Source organism: Hyperoodon ampullatus (genome assembly GCF_949752795.1).
Source record: "Hyperoodon ampullatus genome assembly, chromosome: 14".
Taxonomy (NCBI): Eukaryota; Metazoa; Chordata; class Mammalia; order Artiodactyla; family Ziphiidae; genus Hyperoodon; species Hyperoodon ampullatus.
The window spans coordinates 11,566,429-11,588,371 of record NC_136927.1 but is presented as its reverse complement, the minus strand read 5'-3'; the positions used below and the strand labels follow the sequence as shown (position 1 = coordinate 11,588,371).

At 46.3% G+C, this 21,943-nt stretch overlaps 1 protein-coding gene across 1 annotated transcript in view; it reads left to right on the top strand.

Annotated features, from left to right (window-relative positions):
- SLX4IP (SLX4 interacting protein) overlaps nucleotides 1-21,943 on the top strand; it is a gene marked incomplete at both ends in the record, with an annotated part of 79,429 nt that overhangs the window by 54,525 nt on the left and 2,961 nt on the right. The window contains 4 exon segments of the mRNA XM_079718961.1: nucleotides 12,350-12,450; nucleotides 13,718-14,183; nucleotides 14,185-14,415; nucleotides 14,418-14,434. Coding sequence (XP_079575087.1) covers nucleotides 12,350-12,450; nucleotides 13,718-14,183; nucleotides 14,185-14,415; nucleotides 14,418-14,434 — 815 coding nt within the window.

The following is a 21,943-nucleotide window of genomic DNA, read 5'->3' as shown; positions in this document are numbered from 1 at the left end:
GGGTTATAGTTTAATCTTAGGAAAGATAAATAGAAATTATAAGGAAACATTTCAGTCCTTAAGTTTTTAGACTAGAAGAAATAAACAACAATTTGACTGTGCACTAACTTCTGTACCCTGATGACAGAATTATTTAGCTTCCTTGAGGAAATTTCTGTGTAAGTTTAAAACACATTATTCAAGAGAGGAACTCTTTTTTTTTTTTTTGTACCAAAAAAATTAAATAAGTAGTGGATGATTTTTCTAGGTTTTTCTTACTGTATCGTAGACTTTAAGAATCCATTCTTCTTATCTTATTGTATTTCCTAAACAATGCTAGTGGTAAATTACATGGAAGCCATTAACAAGAGATTCCTGTAGCACTAGGAAAATTTCCTTGAGTGGGAAGAGGTCATTTCCATATTTCGCATTTCCCACGGTGTTCTGAACTTAAGTTTTTTACTTAATAACTGCTTACCAAAATTGTACGTGTTCATTGTACAAAAGATTTTAGAAACTAAAAATTACCCACAACTCCCAACCCAAAGATAACCTTTGTTAATGATCTAGTCTGTACTCCTCTGTAGTTCATACTTGATAACTAAGTTTGGTCTGTATTTATTTTAACTAGGACCCACTCATTTGTGAATTGTCTGTTTATGTCAGTTTTTCTATTGGTATTTTTGTATTTCACAAACTCCTTACTATAGAAAAACTTCTTACATAGTAAGGAAAATAACTTTCAGTGAGTTTATCATTTACTTTTCAATTACATGACGTTTTGGCTGTGTGGTAGGTGTCTGTGTCCTCGGCCGGGCCTGTGGATGGGCTGGATAAGGATGGGAACTATAGCGGCATCCATCACCTGCCTGCCCTCCCCTTGTGTGGACTGGCAGGTGGATGATGCTAACGAAAATGCTGCAGGGCGGGGGCCGCGGGCGATGAAGATGCTCTTGGTTGGTCCGGTCTGTCTCGAATAGTTTTTCTAGACAATGACAGAGATCATAAGAAAATTTTTTCTCAGGGGCAATCATTTTCTTTTGAGATCAACTATCCTTTGCTTGTATGTTACAGTAAACGGAGGTTTTGTTCTTCCTTCCTAATAATAAAATTCTCCCAGGGCTTCCCTGGTGGCGCAGTGGTTGAGAGTCCGCCTGCCGACGCAGGGGACGCGGGTTTGTGCCCCGGTCCGGGAAGATCCCACATGCCGCGGAGCGGCTGGGCCCATGAGCCATGGCCGCTGAGCCTGTGCGTCCGGAGCCTGTGCTCCGCAACGGGAGAGGCCACAACAGCGAGAGGCCCGCGTACCGCAAAAAAAAAAAAAAAAATTCTCCCAAACGATTAGCCAGCAGTACTTGTGAATGAGATGTCTCCTGGCCCCATCTCCAGCCCTCCAAAGGAACCTGCCCTTTGCTGAGTTAGAACAGGTAGACTAGATAAGTTAGGGTAGGGCGTATCTCGGTTAGAATAGTTAGATAGGGTACGTTAGAATAGGATGTATCTGGGGCCTCTAATCCTTTGTGCCTTTTCCCCATAATGTACCTTTCCTGTGAGAGGCCTATAATCTCCCTTTGATGACTACTTAGATGATCGATTGAATTAAGCAAAACAGGGCAGGGAATAGAACAAGTGAAAAAGGAATCAAACGTGAAATTATAACACTTGACTTTGACCACTGCCTCTCCCGTCACTCACTTGATGACCTTGGACAAGTCATTTGGCTTCTTGGAGCATCCATCCCCAGACTTATTAAGCAGAAGTAAAAGTGATGCCTGCCATGCAAGCCTTCCCAAGGATCAAGTGAGATGATGAATACAAAAATGTAAATTCTAAAGGGCCAATGCAATACTAATTGTTATTATCACCATCATTCCCATTCTTCCCCAAAGAGGAGTTAATTTAAATGCCATTAACACCAGAGTGGCAGATAGCTAAACACCTTACCCCCTGTGCCAGAAATGAGAAACATACGTGCACATGTGATTTTCTCAAGAAGCTCAGCACTCTCATTTTTCATCTCCATTTGCCAACCCAGCTTCATTTTGCAACTATAAAAACTGAAGTACCAAAGAGTTAAGTGACCAAGCCCCGTTTTGGCAGCAAGTCAGTGACGGACAAAGGGATACAACAAGAGCATAAACTCAAGGCCTCCTGCAGGAGCTCTGTTAACCACCATCCAGGGGAGGAGGAGGTAGAGACCACCGGTTAAAACGCCTTTCATTTCCAGTAGCTGCCAGTATACTCTCAGTGAGACATTGCTTTGGAGGAAGGACCCAGTCACTGCTCTGAGGTACAGAGGAGTTGGGAACCAGCAGATCTCTCAGGCCGACTTCCTAAAAGCCACACGGCCATCAGAACACCCACGGTGATAGCACAGACGGAGTCGACGTGCAAGGGTATTATGTTGGGAAAGTTCACTAGTACTCAGATGATTTAGACTTCAGTGCTCATTTTCCCAAGGAAGCAATGCCATAAATGGGGCGAGGTTCCCAGACGAGTCCACAGAAGTCTGTCACTATCACGAGACTGGAGACTTGGAAAGGGGGGGGTCTCACTGTCTGTGTTTGAGGGAGATGGGGAGAGCTGTTCCTTCTGCATCCCTGGGCAGAGGGCCAGTTCTGAGCAGAATTGTGAAATCAGACAGTCATCTGTGGTGTCCTTGCTCTGACTCTCACGCCTCTTCCCACCGGCAACCAGGGCCACAGTGGGCCCTCCCTGGCCAGTCCTGCCACCTGCCTGGCTGCCCTGAACATTTACCCACCTCTCTCCTCTCCCATCCTGTCCAGACCCACATGCTCGGCCATGGGAGATGTCAGGGAAAAGATCACCACGAACGAAGGGCTGGCAACCTTCCTGTGGCTGTTGGCATTTTTCAACCACAGGCCTCTGAGGGAAGGGATTTTTGAATAAGGAGACCTCCAAGGACTAGGGTAGTTCTGCCTGAGGTAATTGCCATTAAGTTTCTCTCTATTTTTCACAGCTATTTCCCTTCAACTTTTAAACTGGGCATTATTAACCTATGATTCATGAATCATCTGAAATTTTTTTAAAGAGTGGTATGTATTTTTATGTTTTTCTGGCCAAAGTGAAAGAGCTCTCTTCAATTCTCAGAGTGGTCAGTGAGTGGTCTCCCTTCTTGAGAAGCACTGGTCCCAAACCTACAAATTCTTTCAAGCACCCAAGTTTTCTCACAGTTGTGTGGCACCAGAGACTCAACTATGGGGCCCGGGGCTGTTCAGGATTTATTTTTAGGTTCTCGAGGGTTAGGTAAGTGTACACTGGAAAATCCCTATGAAATGTGTACTTCCTACAAGATCACTTCCTTGATTTTTTTTTTTTGTTTTCACTGATTTCATTTTCAGGTTAACATTCTTTTCAGCTATTTTATTGGTACTTCCCTTGATCTGCACAAGATAGTTTCACAGTCCTCAATTCAGAAGGAATGAAAACTTAAAAAAGATTATTTTAAAAAAACACACTAGGGTATCTTAGGGTATCTGCTGCTAACCCGTGTGGCAGCATCATCAGCAAGGCTGTGCTCCTCTTCCCCTTAGAGACTTGTCCTTGCGTGGGAGGGCAGAGAGATGGAGGGCCTGGGGGCCAGAGGACCCTAGTGAAGCGCCAAGGCCTGTCCCTTGGGAATTGGGCAGGTGACATGGCCTCTTGGGTGTCACTTTCCTCATCTCTGTGATGGGGGAGGTCATGTCTGCCTGGTGGGTGTCTCATGAGGACTGGTCCCTATACCGGGTGCTTTGTCTGCGGCATCTCAGTACAGAGGTCCTCCATCGTTATCACCTGCAGAGAAAAGCCCTTCAGGCCACGGTGGGATTCTTGAGATACCACTTTCCTTTTCATGTACCTCTTTTTTTTTTTTTTTTATTTTTGCGGTATGCAGGCCTCTCACTGATGTGGCCTCTCCCGTTGCGGAGCACAGGCTCTGGACACGCAGGCTCAGCGGCCATGGCTCACGGGCCTATCCGCTCCGCGGCATGTGGGATCTTCCCAGACCGGGGCACGAACCCGTATCCCCTGCATCGGCAGGCGGACTCTCAACCACTGCACCACCAGGGAAGCCCTCATGTACCTCTTTTTGCTTTGGTTCCTTTGAGCCAATACACACATGTATGTTTCTATACTTTAATTGTTCGTGACTTCTCTGTCCCATCTGTTTTGGCCTTTTCACTCCCTTCACTTATTAAATATCAAATAATTTAAGAAAATCTTAGAAGTCAAATTTGGGAAGGAGAGACCTCTTCATTTTAAGACATGTGGTTTCTTCATGACCAGGTTGCGTCACCGTCTAAGACTGTGGTCGCTGTCGTATTTCATGCTCTACTTGGGCTGCTTTTCTGTGAGCAGCTCCTTTTGTGTCAGGTCACATTTCACCATGCTGACGCTCCTGGAAGTCATCAGGCATCACACCGAACTAGGAGGAACACTTTTCTTTCTGCCTTATTATTATAAAATCATGAAGAACTGAAAGTAGTTCCAGTTTTTCACTTTAATATTAGTATTTGCCCCTCCCCCCAAATAAGCTGATAATATATTACCTCTGTGCTGCTTTTATTGTTTGCAAAAGGCTTTTAGTTTTGTCGAGTGTTGTCACATACAATAACTTGTTAAGTGCAACAGACCTGAGAAGAGCTGGTATCGGTCTTGAACCTTTTCGTTTTCAAGGGACAGGAAGGCCAACTCTAAATGGCTTAGGAAAAAAAGGGAGGTTTTTGGCTCATGTGCCTCAAAAGCCCAGACTTCAGGTATGTTGATCAGAGGGCAGAGACTTTCATCAGGACTGTTTCTCACCATCTGTCGGCATTGCCTTCCACTGTTGGGCGTCATGGTCAGCCTCCATGTGGTGGTTGGTCCTGGTGGCTGCAGGTTCATGGGAAAAGAGAGAAGGCTCCTTCCTGGGCCACTGTAGCCCATGCATCTCTACGAGGCTCATGAATTCTGAACTCCGATTCGCCTGGCCTAGGTCACAGGCCCACTTCTGGAGTCAGGCTTGGAGATGAGTCCTCCTGAAAGGCATGGACTTTGGATGGACAGTGGGGACATGACTCCCTAAAAGAAAATCTGTGTATTGTTTCCAGGAGATGGGTGAGGGTCCACTATATAGCTATTATCACCTCCCCCCCGTTTTTAAAAATAGATGAGGAAACTGATGTTCAGAGAAGATACGGGGCTTGTCTAGATGCCACAGTGAGATAGTGACCGAGGGAAGCTGGACCCACGGACTTTGGGCTCAGTATTCTGTACTCTTCCTCCGTCTCCGTCTCTAACCAAGATGGCACACTGACCCCCTGGGCACAGTGGGGAGAGTGCTGCACCAGGGCCAGGCCTTCTCGACTCAGTCCTGCCCCCAGCTAAATGTGTGGCCTTAGACACTTAATCTCCTGGGTCTCGTTCTGTCAAATCGGGACACTACCTGTCTGCCAAATACTCAGTGAGGCCCCAGTGAGATGTGGGGAAAGAATTTAATCATGTAAGTTTCCTACAGATGCAAAGCATCCTTCGCCTTCTTATAAACCCACGTGGTCTGCGCGGGTGTCAGATTTTCTTTCACAACAACGTCAAGAAAATGTGCTCAACGCTTGCCAGTTTCCAAAGTGTGTTTCTTTCATACCTCTTGCTGCATTTAAATTCCCCAAATAATCATGGACCAACTATGAGGGGCTTAAGGAACTGGCTCTGGGACAAGCCACCAAGCGGTGCCATTCCTTGGCCTCTGTCCCCTCACCTCTGTGCTCCACCTTGCATCCCAGGAGCGTTAACCCGATCTGATCAATTCTGGGTGTGTCGTTCTGAGCAGATGTGATGACAAGGAATTCAGATACAGTCACATTATGAATGTGATTTAACAGCTATGTATTCTAATATTCTGTGGATTACTTTTAAAATATCCTGTTTGGGTTATTAGCTGTTTTCATTTGGAGTAAACAAAAGAGAATCAGAAGAAACTCATATATATAACCATGAGAAAATAGATCCAACTCTCAAAAGATAAAGACTGAAAGTACCATATTACTGCATTAAGTGCTTCTGTGAGAAAAATCTTAACAGCATCGAGGATCTTTTTTTTTGCCCCTTCTCCCATTACTGCCTTCATATCTGGCAGAATGTTCTACAATCCTGGAAACAAGAGTTTAGCAGGATAACTTCTGCCATACCTTCCACCCAGGGCTGTAAGGGGGGCCAGTGCACCAGGCTGCGGCAGGCGGTAGCTGGCCTGAGCTGTGACACTGGTGCCCACACAGCGTCAGCCGACATCATGGCCCCCAGGATCTATCCACCCTGGACTGATACTGATATCCCAGGGGCCTGCAGCCTGGTGCCAGGGGACTGGCAGCAACATGTTCCCAAGAAGCCATGCTGTCCGATGAGCAGTGGGATTGCATTCGTGCTGCTTGTCCACAAATGCGGTGCGGTAATAAGAAAACTCCCTGCCTCCCCAAGTTGTTTTGAGGGTGACATTGGTGAATACATGCAAAGCTTCTGAAACAGTGCCTGGAACTCAGCTGCGGGTTGACACATGGTGGCTGATCACCTCCCACCAAATAGGCCTGTTGCAGAGTCATCCCAGACTCACCCTCCATTACCCACCACGCCCAGTCCAGCTACCACCCAGTTTCTCTGCTCCCCTTTTACTGCAGAACCCTTCAAAAGTGTTGTCCGCACCCATGCTGGCCAGTACTGTGGCCACTGGCCACATCTGGCTATTGAGCATTTGAAGTGTGGCGGGTCAGAAGTGTAGAATCCACCCCAGATTTCAAAGGCAGTACGAAAATATAAACTCTCTCAATAATTGTATATGGATCACACGTTGTAGAGGTAACATTTGGAGTTGAATAATGCATTATTGAAGTCTAATGTCACCAGTTTCCTGTTACCTTTTCATGGGTCCCTGGAAGATTTAAGGTCACCTGTACAGCACAGGTCATATCTCCACTGGAGAGTGCTGGTCTCCACTCTGCCTCCACTTCACTCTTGGACACATTCCAGGTATGCTTGGGTCCCAGCGCTTCACCAAAAATAGCTTTCGTCAAGTCACCTTCCACTGGTCAGTTTTCACTCCTGAAGGCTCAGCAGCTTTTGACACGGTTGTCACTTTTTTTTTTTTTTTTTTTTTGTGGTACGCGGGCCTCTCAATGTTGTGGCCTCTCCCTGTTGTGGCCTCTCCCGTTGCGGAACACAGGCTCCGGACGCGCAGGCTCAGCGGCCATGGCTCACGGGCCCAGCCGCTCCGCGGCACGTGGGATCTTCCCGGACCGGGGTTTGAACCCGTGTCCCCTGCATTGGCAGGTGGACTCTCAACCACTGCACCACCAGGGAAGCCCATGGTTGTCAGTTTTATGGAAGCCATTTCTCCTCTTGCCTCCAGGGACACCATGTCATGTTGACTCTTCTCTTTCCTCACTAATGATTCCCTCTTAGTCTTCCTTTCTGAATCCTCCTCGTCTTCTCAACTTCTTTTTCCTCATCCAAACACACTCCCCCCAGAACTCATCCAGACAGATGCCTTTAAATACCGTCTCTGTGGACTTCCCAGCTTTGTGTCTGCAGACAGAACTCTCTCTCTTCCTAGAAGCTGTAGCTTAGCCACCTGCTCAGCATCTCCATTCTTCATCCAGGACAGCTCTTAAAGCTTACATACCTAAAACGGATTTCTTGGTTTCACTTCCCCAAGCCTGCCTCTCCCCCAGTACTTCCTGTATTGGTAAAGGGTAACTTCCTTCGTCCAGTTGTTTAAAGCACGGATTGTGGAGTTATCCTTGACTTTTTTCTTCCACTCACTCTCTGTATCCAAGCCATCAGCTTATTCTGTTGGGTCTCCCTTCAAATTGTATTTCCAGTCAAACTACTTCTCACCACCACCTGCCTCCTCCAAGACCCACCGTCCTTGAATGGACCATTGCAGTATCCTCATCACTGGTCTCCCTGCTTCCACCCTTGGCCCTCTGTTATACCCAAGGCGATCCACTTAAAATACCAAGTCACTTTTCTTCTTGGAACCTTCCAATGGCCTTACCATCATCGACACACACGCACACACACACACACACACACTCACGCACCTCTTACCTGCTCCCTGACCCCTCCCCAGGTTTGAAATGCTCTTCTCAGGTGCTTTTGCGGCCCATCCTCCACTCAGCTCTGTGAGTAGAGCTTACCTTGTTACCTCCCACAGCCTTCCCTGACCACCGTATGTAAAACTGCACCCCAGCAACCCTTTAGAGGTTCATTTCTTCTCATAACATCATCACCACCTGACATTGTATGGTGTTTTGTTTGTTGTCTTCCCCACTGGGATGGAGACTCCATGACAGGAAGAACATTTTCTGTGGGTCCATGTCCATCTCTGCAAGGACCTCAGACAATACCTGATGCAGAGTTCAGTGGTGCCTGATGGGATGACTCTGCTTGGTTTTCAATTCCATGCCCCTAAGAACAGAAGTTTATTAACTCCGCCGGGTATCACAGTCACTGGGGAACTTGCTAAAATGTGTGTGCCCTGATACCGCCACCCGCTCAGCCCCGAAACCCAAATGCAGTAGATTCTGGGGTAGAATCCTGGACGTTTCTGAACAAGCTCCCCAGGTGATTTTGATGCTGCATACGTGGGCCGCTCTCTGCCAGGTGCTGCCTTGGTGTGCCAGTTTACATTTGTGCACCTGCTACTCTGCTCTGTTGAGCTTTGTTTCATGCACATCGGTAGTCCTTGAATCACCTGGGAGCCTAAATATAGATCTAGCCCCACCCCAGATCTTGTGACTCAGAACTTCCAGGGATGGGTCCCGAGAATCAATATTTTTGAAAAGCTCCCTCTGTGCCTCTGATAACAGCTAATCTTCCCACTAGCCTTTGGGATGCCTGGGTATGTTTTATGGACTCCTTGAGGAGGATATAAACTTGAGAGCGGGTATTTTTAATGCCTTTTTTAGGCCACCTTCACTCCCCATCCCTCATTAATCCAACAGTGTTCTGTTCAAAAGTAGTACTCAGTAAGTCACTGTGGAGTGAATAAATCCTTGATTTATCCACAATTACAACTTGCTTTGTAACTTGAACATCCACTAGTATTTATCACTACATTTCAACCCAGCTCATTCTGGTGGGTATTCTCTTTGTAGTCCTTTCTGTCCAGGGATTTAAAATATGTTTCCCAGGTCAGACCAGACAGCATTGGGGGTAATACCCACCCCCATCATACTTAGACACTCACCTGCTCCGCCTCCCCATTGGACCTGTGCTGGGGCGCGTGGGCTTTGGCTGTCCTTGACGTACGGTGCATCCACTTGTCTTGTCTCCAGAGCATCCCCAGGAATGGGGGCGGGCCTGACCCCTTGCTCTGGGTGCCTGCCTGGGCTGCTCAAGCTGCTGAGGAGGGTATCTCCCTCATTAGACTTCTGGGGCCGGTAGCCTTGCTCCACTTCAGTTGCGTTGCTCCCTGGAACTGTATATAGACACACCTTTACAGGTGGACGTTTTTGTTTTATTTTATTTTATTTTTCATTTATTTATTTTTGGCTGTGTTGGGTCTTCGTTGCTGCGCACGGGCTTTCTCTAGTTGTGGCGAGCGGGGGCTACTCTTCGTTGTGGTGCGCGGGCTTCTCATTGCAGTGGCTTCTCTTGTTGTGGAGCACGGGCTCTAGGCGTGCGGGCTTCAGTGTTTGTGGCTCACAGGCTCTAGAGCACAGGCTCAGTAGTTGTGGTGCCTGGGCTTAGTTGCTCCACAGCATGTGGGATCTTCCCGGACCAGGGATCAAACCCATGTCCCCTACATCGGCAGGTGGATTCTTAACCACTGTGCCACCAGAGAAGTCCCTACAGGTGGACATTTTTAAAACCAAAATCCTCAAAGTATTACCAAAGGTAAATAAATAAATGGGGGGGAGAGGTGACCAGGGAAAGATAGTTGCAGCATTTTCTTCCTTAGCTAGACTCAGAGCTAGCGTCCAGGTTGTGAAGAATCATTGATGATTGATGATGATCCATAGCAATCCTCTTGGTTAACCTGTTTCTTAAATCTTGAGTACCCCAGCAGTGCCCACTCTGGACTTTGGATGGCCTGCCCGTAGCCTTCTTGAATATGTTGGGTTTGTCTGTATTGTTTGCAGAAGATGTCAGGGTCCTTAGTCACACAGAATCTGAAAAGCAGCAGTGTCATCCGGGTAAGCCCTGGAGGCACTTGCCACCTCAGCCTTACGACTTTTGCTTCTGGATAAGCCACGGTTGCATTTTGATGCCAGATGTGAGAAGCCATTAGTAATCAGGACAAGTCCCTTGGGAAGTCCTGCTCCCAGGTGGTAGCTGCTTCCTCTGGAATACTTGTTTGGGGGGCACCGGAGGCTGCGATTTAGTGACAAAGGGGAGTGAATTAACCCTAAAATGTAAGAGTGAGAGATTTCTAATGAGATCTGACAGTTCAAGGGCTGAAGGAGTCTAATCTCTTTTCTCCCCTGCCCACCCAGTCTTCATACAAATGTAAATATGCCTCCTTCAACAAATTGCCAAATGTGGTTTTAATTTGGAAGCGGGAGACCCTGCCTCACCTTTTTCTTTGTTCTTTTTCTTTTCTTTCCTTCTTTCTTTCTTTCTTTCTTTTTTTTTTTTTTAACACAAAGTCACAGGTTTTGCACTTTTTGAGCTGGACATTTCCTTCTGTCACTCTGTCACTCTTTCTGTTGTTGTTTTCTTCCAAGGACATTTCCCCCATTGTTTGTTGTCAGAGGACTTCGGGAGGAGAGTCGATTGTCCTGTGTTTTTTAGAGATGTTTTTGAAGTTCCCACAGGAAATGCAGAGTGATCTTTAAGCTTAAAAAATAAATAAATAAAGGCAGTGGTTGAATCGAGCATGAGATGCAAAGAGTGTCACTATCGCAGCATCATATGTTATGTGGTCTGTGCAGTATCCATTGTTGTTATTTATGACCCTGTCTGCCTCCATTGTGGACTTCTTCCAGCCTTGGGGAATTTACATCATTCCTAATAGCAAAAGGCTTTCTGGTTCCCACAGAGTTGTTCAAAGCCTGACTCATGCTCCTTATGTTAATTGTTCAGCTCTGAAAATACAGCACTTACAGGGTGTGGTTGTAAGGGGGAGATCTACTGTACTTATAGGGCATGTTTAGAAGTGTTTCACACATAAATCTCAATCTCTCTCTCTCTGTCATTTAACTTTTAAACTAGCCCTTTTTGGTCATCTAGTAAGTCATAGGGGAAAGAAAAGGGACAAGCATCAAAATGCAGTATAATCCAATAAAAACCTATTGTATTCTATTCACTGACTCTTCAAACTGACTTGGGTCATAACTGGACATGACTCTGAGTGACATTGGTCCAAGTCTGAACCGTAGGCAGAGTTAGTGAGAGCTAACGGCTGGTACTCAGCGGCGCAGGGCAGTGATTGTACGAAGCTCATGGCATGGCTCTGTGGGACACCCGGGCAACACACTGATGGCTGCCGCCTACCAGCCTCTCTGGGGCTGTCATTCTTAATCCAGTGTAGGTCTAAAGCAAGGACCTACTGGTACCTTACCAACACCATTCCTTGGGGCAGCAACATTTTACTGTGGAATTGGCTGGAGAAGGGTACTTAGAAATGTACCAGAAAATAAAAGAAGTTAACACCTTTTCTGAATGATCTACATGCTAACAAAAAGGAAACAACTTTCAAAAAGTAAGAAATGGGTCAATGTTGGTGATGGTTGGGAGGTTTTTACGTTTTATAATTGCTTCCTTGTGAAGCTTCCATGGGAATATATAAGGATAGATAGATAGATTACTTAAGAGTTATCTAAAACCATGTTAGTGCTGTCAGTTTAAGGAAAAAAAAAAAAAACTCCCAGTTTTTTAGTAACCAAGATTACAAACTCCAGTTTCCAAAGTACCCATATTGAAAGGCTTAACTCTTGACACTGTCTTGAGTATAGCAAAAGCCATATTTTGCATTTTTGTCAATAGAGAAAATGTAAGAATTCTGAGGCTAATCAGGGTACAGACCACTGTGCCACCAGGTCTCTCCGGAAGGTCAGGCCCACAGTCACACGGCTGCCTGGCTCCTGGCTCTGGGCGTCGTCACAGGGCCACAGAGATATCAGATAGTGGCCGAGCGTTCCCAGATGGCTTGGAATCACCGTCTTGCACGTTTGTGGTGCATGTTCATGTGTGAAACGTGTGCTGGGAAGCCAAGGGAAGTGACAATTTACCAAAAATTTCTAAACTAAAAAACATTAGAATGGCTTAACATGACGTAGTTACATCCAGTCCTCACCAAATGATATCTGTTCACCGGGGCATTTGGAGTGGAACTGTTTTTCCTCCTGATCAGCTAATAGATTTCTGGTTGAACTTTTGTTATCTTTTGGAATAGCCGGGAAGAGCTCTCCAAGGAGCGTCAGAGGATCGTGCTGCGTGCGTGGAGAGGCCGCTTCTTCCTGGCGCAGAGCTCAGAAGAAACGCTCTGCGAGACCTGTAGGTCCCACGAGTTTCCTTTTCCTCCCTCTGGACTGTCTGTATGGACTGGCACATAACACGAGGTCTAGAATTCAGCAGGAGTGCTCGGACCCTAATCACAGAAGCCCCTCTGGCGCTGACCCTACTCTAAGTCACAGACTGGCTTTTCCTCCTTCCAAACTCTTTTTTTTCTGTACGCGGGCCTCTCACCGCTGTGGCCTCTCCCGTTGCGGAGCACAGGCTCCGGACGCGCAGGCTCAGTGACCGTGGCTCACGGGCCCAGCCGCTCCGCGGCATGTGGGATCCTCCCGGACCGGGGCACGAACCTGTGTCCCCTGCATCGGCAGGCAGACTCTCAACCACTGTGCCACCAGGGAAGCCCCCTCCAAACTCTTTTTCTCTTGCTTTCTGAACAGTGGGGAGCAAGGCCTTGCTTCACAGGTGTGTTGCATAGAGTAATTAATGACAAGCGCTTTGAAGATGAAAACACCTGTTGAGGGTATTTTGTACAACCTTCCGAGCAACCCCAGACAGATCTGAAAAAATGCACTCCTTTCCTAAGGTGCCTGTTCTGACCCTCGTGTCATTGTGATAATCCTCGGGCCCCTCAAAGCAACAGTAAGAACACAGACATACATATTGGTTCCCAGACTAAAGCTTAGCCTAAAGAAATATTTTAGTCTCAATATTTCGGGTTTGGTGGTTTAAGAAACTTCTTGCCATTCACAAGGCTCCAGCCCCTGAATTCTCCCTGGGCAGCTTCTATCCCGCTCCTGCAAGTGAATTTCACACTTACTTAGAGTGCAGTTTGCATTATCAGTTGTATGTGTGTTGTAGAAAGGGGGTTTGTGTAGTTACAAGCATGTTCTTATACACACACACACACACACACACACACACACAGAGCCTGTGCTTTGGATGTATTTGAGCATTTACTTCTGGGAAAAAAATCAATGTATTAAATGTAGGCAATATTGATCTTTAACATCTGAAATGAATGCCTCTCAGCCTTAGTTAAAGTATGAACTCCATCATAACTCCATTGATAACCCAGTGATCGATAAATAAAGTGTGTCCTCGGGTACTGGACAACGTGATGGCTCTTGCTTGATCTGGTCTGCATGTAAATATACACTTGGGGATTTCCCTAGATTGGCCGAGGGGTGAGGAGAAGGGAGAGTAGCACATGCGTCCTGCTTCAAGTGTAAGAAGTGTGACAAGGGGGATCTGGAGGAAACCTGGCCATTACAGCTTTACAAGACAAAAAAATCTTTCTTTGTTTTAGTGTGAACACAACTGAAACAAAAAGGAGCGTCGTGAGCAAATCACGGAGCAGCAGGAACAGTGTGGGAACATCCAGTGACTCAGTGATTGCGGAGGTAGCACAGAAGAGGGGGGACAGCCAGGCCCCATCCGGCCCCCTGTCCACGGGACAGGCGAAGGCTTACATAAAGGCAGCTGAGAGCCACCGGGGGCTTCCTGTTCCAAAGCTGGAGAAAGTTCATCAGCCCCCGCCAGAAGGCACCAGCAGCCAGCAGAAACCTCATCCTGGGGCGCGGTTAGAGACGGGGCTTCTACGCGGGAGCCCTGTCTGTAGCTGTGAGTCAGCATCCCCGGGTCCAAAACAAAGTCCACGAGGAGCCAGAGCACAACAGAAACGCAGGAACCACGGCTCTGTGGAAGACGCCGACCACCGCAAGAGAGCTGCTCTTGCAAGTGACCGATTCGTCCCGAGGGAAATAATGGTGGAAAAAAAACAAAGCTGTCAAGGTTTTGCCAACTTCAGATCTGTCAGATCCGGGGTTACTTTTGAAACGAGATTTGGCAGAAACCGCGTCTAATGAAGAGTTGCATGCTTTGGAAAATCTCTCCTCCAGACATCTTAGGAAAAATAAGCCAGGGCAGGCACGGCACACTGGCTCAGCCACAAACACTGAAAGATTAGCTACGACTCAGGGCAGCCCGAGCAAGAAAAGAAAGAAGTACGAAAGAGGCCACTAATGTACGGAAGACGATTGCAAATGCGTAGTTGAGGATGTAGTGGCCAAGCCTGTGACAAACGAGCAGTGTGTCCAGATGCCGTGATTTTAAAGGAATTCAGAGGATTGTTTCACATAGAAAATATGTACCTGCGTTGGGGTCAGCTGTCAAAGCAGCGGCCCCCAGGAGCCTACGTGCTTGTTCTGACAGCATTGCTACTTTCTCATTCACACTTTATAACTGTCTTCAGAAATGTACTTTAATGATAAATAGCCACTCACTTTGTTGGCAGTGACAGTGTCCATGAAGGAACCGCATGAAGAGACCAATCTTGTGCCTCCTTGTCACATCCCTGGACGGCCCACATGACAGGCCACGGGGCTGCTGGTCAGTTCTCTTACCCTTCAGCCCAAGGAGGGCAGCACTGGAGGAACAGGCTAGCGGTTCACACTGTCTGTCTGTGGCACCAGCATCATGGTCTGAATCTGTGGAAGAAATGCAGAGCCTGGGTCCCACCCAGACCTACAGAATGAGAAACTCTGGGGGATTCTGAAACCTGCCCACGTTCAAGAACCACCGGGCTTATTGGAGACTCCCTAGGGTTGATTCCCTCCAGCCTGGCAATTCTGGCCTCCAGCGCATCGGCAGGGGCCCACGTGTGGACATGCACCCGTCATGCCCCCTCAAACCTGTAAAGCACCTGGGTTCAGTGTATGAGTCACTCTGTTCCCAGGTTCTTAAGCAGGGCGGCCACAGAGCCCAGGGAACTGTGACTTTATCCTAAGAGTTACAGGACATTTACATATAATTCAGCTCAACATTAGAGGAAGATGTGGGAGAAGCTTGTTCTTGCTTGTAGCTCAGGCATGTCCCTGCCCTTGCCGCCACCTCTGAGATGCTGGTTTAAGTTCAGGACAGACCAGAACCCAAGTGGAACTCAGCGGCCAGAGTTTGCGGTTTTCCACTTGGAAGGCTTCACAGGCAGTTTAAGTTTCAAACCAGGAGCCTTCCATTTGCAGTATCACCCACTGTTGTCTCCAGTGGACTTGCTGAAATGTCCCGTAGTGAATCATAGCAATGACTTGTTTTGGGTGGACACCTACAGTAGATTTTCTTAACCCAGTTTCATTCTAAAATAAGGAAGAAACCATACGCAAAGGCCACCCATCAAATGTATCTTTTTTCCTGCTCAACATTGGGTGGTCCTTTGAAGTAGTACCTCCCTAGTAACAAGGAAAATCAAGTATATTCCCCAAAGTGTAGGAGTTAGCAAAAATTAACCCAGAAAAAAACCCAACAATATAAAAGAATATGGAAGCAGACACAGTGTAAGTTCATGCTTAAGATTAATTAGTGGCTTCTCCCAGCTCATTGTGTCCTTCCCCACTCTCCTTTCCCCTCTTAGATTGCAGGGCAAGGCTCATTAAGAGGCAGCCATATTTCATGGCATCATTTTGTGTCATGAAGCTAAGTCTTGCTTGCCATACCTGGCCGTGGATACAGGTGCTAGCCCTTTGATGTTCCAGACTCTCCTGGTAGCCTGTTCCCTTCCTATGGTCCCAGCCTCACCACCCCGACCAGGAACATGGCCCCGCCCACTGATACCCCTTCCTCTTCCCACTTAGCTTTTTTCCTGCCCCAGGTGATTCCAGTCAGAGGATTCTATAGGAGAGGGAGCCCAACAGAATACCAACCACAGCGGAGCAGATTCTGCTCCTCCAGTAGGGGCAGACTACCCAGGGTGGAAACCTCCCGAGAAGGTGGTCGAACATGGCCCATCCTGGGCCCCTCTCTCAGAGCGATGCGTATTCTCGGTGTGCTCTTCATTAAAGACAGGACCACAGTGTGTCACTGACTCTTCTTAAACAATTATTGGAACAGTTTAAGCAGAGAGGGCACAAATAATAACCCAGGGAATAGGCCAAGAAACAATGAGCTCCCTGGAAGAGTCTGGAATTAAAAAGAGCCATTCCAATAGCTGCTGCCTACCCCAGAACTAGGAGGTATTTGAACTGGAGGCACCAGAGAAGGTTTTTATCGAGTTTTTATTTCATTAGTTAACCTAGGCCTGGTGGTTAAAGCCAATACTTAACACGCTTAGTGATCGTCCTTCAAGAAAAGTCTTGTTTTAGAGTTTGGTATATTTGTGGAAAAAACAATGACTGTGAACTAGAGGGAAAATAGCACCTTTGGCTGTAGATAGATAGGGTCTTTCTCACAGCCATCATGTACGTGGGATTTTTATCAGGATTGACAGAGGGAGCAGCTCTCTGCTTCCGCAATAGGGCATGTGTTTGAGGAATTTCACCTTTAAGCATTTTCCTTCCACATGTCTGAAACACCCCTGGATCTCTTGTTACTTGAGTGGTTCTTTGATTCTTTGGATATTTGGAAGTACGGAGTGGAAAAGGGCTGCCAGGTTTTTTTGTTGTTGTTGCTTATTAGGTGGGAAATGAAGAGTTGGTTCTTTCCTGCCAGAAGTGGGTGTGTTTTGATATTCTTAATAATCTTAATAATTTCCAGCATCTGAAAATCTGAGACCCTGTCAGTATTCTTAGTTAAAAAGAATAAGTTCTTCAACCACTTACTTAATAAAGCAAATTAAATGTATAGTCAAGTTCCCGTAAGTCTAATGCTTGGAATCCAAGTCTGATGCTATGGATCCAATTTGATTAATGTTATAACTTTGAACTCCCTAACTTTCTCGATGTCATGGCTTCTACGTCACCTCCAAGTGCTTTCAAATGACTTTTTAATAGACTGGTGTTGGGTTTTTTGTTGTTGTTGTTGTTTTTTAATGTTTGCAAATGTCTGAGAACAGTCAGTGCGACTTTTCTTAAACATTTTTCTTTTCTTTGCCTCTGGAGGTTAACTGTCATCCAGATATGCATATAAATTGCTAAATGCAAAGGAGCAAACATTTGGGGAGAGAGGAGTAAACGCTGCAGCTTTTGTGCTCACTTATTTTAAATGAAAAACATAGGAAAAATGTATTTCATTTTATAAAAAGCAAGCGTCACGAAAACTCTCTGTATTTTGATTTTTGGAGAATATAGCTTCTTTCTGAATGAGATATCTCAGGGTATATCTTGGGGACAACAACGGGATCGCAGTTAATTTGTTTGCTCTCAGTTTCATGTTTGGACTTTAGCATGAATTGTTGTGCCTATCAGTGGCTTTTGATTTCAGAAAGAGCTCAGAGAGAGCCGAGCACGTAAGGGAAGGAAACCTCTGTACCCAAGAGAGTGGCCTGGGATCACGGTGTCGCCGTTCCCAGTTTCCTTGAATTCCTTCTTGGCAGGACCCACTGTAATATCTCCACAAAATTCTGGTGAGTGGCCTTCCTTTGGCTTTCCTAAGAGCCAAAACCTCTCTATTCAGTGTGCTGTGCTATGGCTTGAGTATGGAAATCCTTTTAATTTCTTCTTTTATGAGGAAATTTCCATGCTTCGTTTGTCAAGACAAGAGAGTTCAAACGTTGTTATTGAAACACAAATGAATTGAAACACGTTGCAACAAGTAAGAAATCAAAGTTAAGCTGATTTCTGTTAAACAGTTTAAAGTCTTCCTAGGTACAAAATAAATTAAGCATTGTAAAATGAAGTTAATTCAGAAAATCACTCAGGGCAGAAGTCTAACCATGTATATCATTGGTATTACAATTTATGATGTAATTAAATTCTCAGAAATCTGCAGAACTCCCTCTAATTTGGTTTCTGTGTTTACTTAACAAGACAAGGAACAAATACATGTCAACGTGTAGCTTAACAGAGGGAACTTGAGTGGATGAAATTATTGCCTTTAATTGTCGAGAACTGCTCAGTACCGGGGTTGGATTTAATCACATAAGTTGTATTATGCAGCATGATATTATTACCTGATGATTGCTGTTACAGTTACTTATCAAAAATCTTGTTAATTAAACAAAAATCAGTGAAACCATACATTTGATCCCCAAGCACCTGACCAGGCAACTAAAGGTATGGATTTGACAGATCCCCAGAATAAACTTTCTTCAGTCAAGGTAGAAAGCCAAACACTGCAGGCATCACCAGGAGAGGTCCCTTCTCCCGTTAGCCGTATCCTCGCATTTGTTTTGTTTAAACTGCTAAAATAGTTCAAATAGTTGTGCATGCCTAGGGGATGAAACTAGTATGTAGTGTCAATGAGCCTGTTTTATGAATAAAAAGTAAAATTGTTTTAAAAAAGTAAATTAGTATATGTCCCTTTTCTTTAAAGCAAGTGAATTAACCCCAAGGAATATACATTCAAAATGCCCTTTTCTGAACATGCTGTCTATAACATTATGTTCTATTGGTTGGAGACTTTTTCCTCCTTGAAGCAATTCTGAGGTTTTGAAGACTGTGTTAAAATAATCAAAGGGGCTCTTCATTTGAACCATTGGCCCTAAAGATTTAGGTCTGGAACACCCTGTGCGGGATGTTGTGGTTAAATTGGCCCGTAAGACTTGGGGCGGCCTCTACACTGCAGCTATGTTACCACTTCTGCTCCCAGTGTGAGTCAAGATAGACTCCTCTCGTGAGGGGTTAAAGGATGTGACCTTGACTCCTTTCCAGAGAATCTTGACATTTCCCAAGTGGATTCATTTCCATTTTCGAAGTGAATTTACTCCTAGTTCAGCACCGAATGAAGCCCTGGGCTGACTGTTTCTCTGCACTGCCTTTTATGACAGGATCCCAGGCCTCTCTGGTTGCTTGTAAATATATTTCCCCTCAGATCCTGTACATAATTTTTCAGAAGCATTTCAATATCAGGTTGGAATAATACATCTGAAGAGCTGTACGTGAAATGCTGAGAACTGCTGCACTCGACAAAGCAAAGCCCATTTCTTCTGGCCGTTTTGGTCATGGGTGCCATGTGGCCGGCCCAGGAAAGCTGCCCTGCCCTGCCTGGGGCTACTGACAGCCCTGCTGTTTTACCACCAATTGGTTCATGTATTTGGGGACAAGTCTCTTAACCTCCCGGGCCTCAGTTTCTTCATCTGTCAAATAATCTCTGATAGTTTAAGTACCACACTTGGCTCCATAGAGCCCCGAGGTAAGCGTACCACTCCGTGTATTAATTTCACCATCCGTTTAAAAATGGGTTCTTGAAATTGGACTTACCTGGGTAGCTCCTATTGGCCTAGGCATCGGCAGTTTTAAAAGCTCCTCCAGTTCTCATGAGATGCCACAGTTAAGAACTATTGTTTAAAAGCCGGGGTAGGGACTTCCCTGGCCATTCAGTGGTTAAGACTCCGCGCTTCCACTGCAGGGGTCACGGGTTGGACCCCTGGTTGGGGAACTAAGATCCCTCAAGCCGTGAGTCGTGGCCAAAAAATAAGTAAAAGTGGGGGGGTGGAGGTTTGAGTGTGTTTAACTGGATGTTAAAAGAGGCAGGGTCTGCGAAGAGCTGAGTATCCTTTAGGAGAGAGGCTTTCTGCAGATGAGAAATGGGCCTACTTTCAAACAAATGGGAAGGGCTTAGGTGACAGGGTATCAATAGGCATAAGTTTTAATCCTACAAGAGACGTGTTCTCTTTTCTCCCAAAGGCCCCCTACGTTACTTCTGCTGATTTAGACCCGACACGTGAGGCTACCTTCATCTTTGCCAGCACTGAGAAATTGTTACCCTCCTACAGAAGATGAGTTTTTAAAGCACCTAAATAGTTGTCTGGGGTTTGCCTTTGATCCATGATCATTAATATCGTTAATAAGCTCTCGAAAAGTGCGTGTGAATCTCAAGTTCACATTTGGCAGGGTAGTGGAAGAAAGAACGCTTTTAAAATAGTTTGGCTCAAAAAAGCGCATCTGAAATAACCCTGTGGGAAAATCAGGAGAATTTCTCATCCTCTAAAGGATTACCTAGGATGAGATGCTGACCTTGTATTTTAAGCTCAGTTACATTTCTTAAAACCTCATTCTTTACCCACCCTGATTTATTTGAGGTGGTGAAGCAGGCTGTGGGAGGAGACTCTGATGATGTACAGTTTTCATGTTTGCTTTATGTTTTTTCCACAGTTCCCCAAAGATCATAACGTGCATATATTTCTTTAAAAAAAAAAAGCACAGCTTCTTCACGAGATTTACTATAGTTTTTTCTCTCAGAAATTAGAGCTGAAGAATTCTCTCTTCTATGGGCTTCCAAGGCGATCCAGCCCCAGAAGGCGAGGTGCCCAGGGTGAGCAGAGCCCTGACCTCTGCGGGGGGAGAGGTCAGTTCAGCAAGAAGACTCAAAAGGGAGGAAGAAAAAGCAGCTCCTCAGCAGGGAGTTTGACTTGCTTCAGGGCAGAAGAGCTTTTATAAATAAGGGCCCAGTCTCCCACGCCCTCTCGCCTGTTCTTCTGTTACCAGCCCTGTCTCTGCGCTTAGACACACACACACATCGATGCACACACTCATGGACACACACAGACACACTTGTGGACACACGCACTCATAGACATACGCACGGACACGGACACGTATCGACGCACACACTCGACGCACAGACACACACACTGGTGGACACACGCTCATGGACACACACACTCACTTCCCCCACTGCCTCACACCCCTCTCTCCACCTGCCCCTGGATTTGCGGGATGGACAGGCAGACCCTTCTCCAGAGGAGGCAGGTGATGGATTGGCTGGGGTTTTTCTGGGCCCAGTGGCTCCTAAGGCCTTTTCAGTTCCTCCTTCACATGCTCAGCTGGTGAGAAGAATGCTGAGGGCTCTTTCCCAAACCCACTGTGGGTGCCTGGGAGGACTAAGACCAGCTCATCCATTCCTGTTGTCAGTGGGAGGAGGGGGAATGGTAAATTAGGGCGACCTCCAGCCCTGACGTGACACGCGGGCTGTGCGTCTGGGATGTGTCCCGCCGGGAGGGGCCTGGAAGACCTTCCCAAAATGATGTCAGCGCGAATGGGGGCTTGTGAGACAGCAGCCCTGCTTTGCTTTGTGTAATATATTCTCCTGAAAATGCTTGCCTGTGAGCCTTTCCCCAGCGCTTTCTGCTCAGCTCAGCGACCTGTAGAGCAGGGTGGAGCCTACCTGGGCAGAGCCCGGGGCAGCTAGAAAAGCATCCTCAGGTAGCTCTCCAGTGGGGGGAAGTGCTCTCTGTGTCAGAAGTGCAGGGGGTGTGCTGTTGGAGTTCTTTTTTTGATGCTAATAAGAATCTCCAGCTGGAAGAACCTCTGGATCTCACCTGAAGTCTCTGTACAGGCTCAAAGACAAGCAGAGTCTCGGTCCGTCTGTGAATTTTCTATATCAAATTGGCTTTCCTTTCTCTTGAAGACAGTGTTTCTCGGTACCAGTTTATCAAATCGCATGTTCTGGGTCCTGGTTGTAGAAACAACTGTGGCTGTTGTTCCTATGTTTGTAAGGTCTAATTCTAGGTCCTAGTAATATTTTAGAAAAGCGCACCATACTTGAGAGAATCTTCACTTTCTGCCACTGGCTTTGCATGCCCGCCCAGGCCAGCGCCCACCATAAGAGCACAAACTTAGGAGAGAAGAGATGGTGGGAGAGTAAGTTGGGCTCGACATTTAGC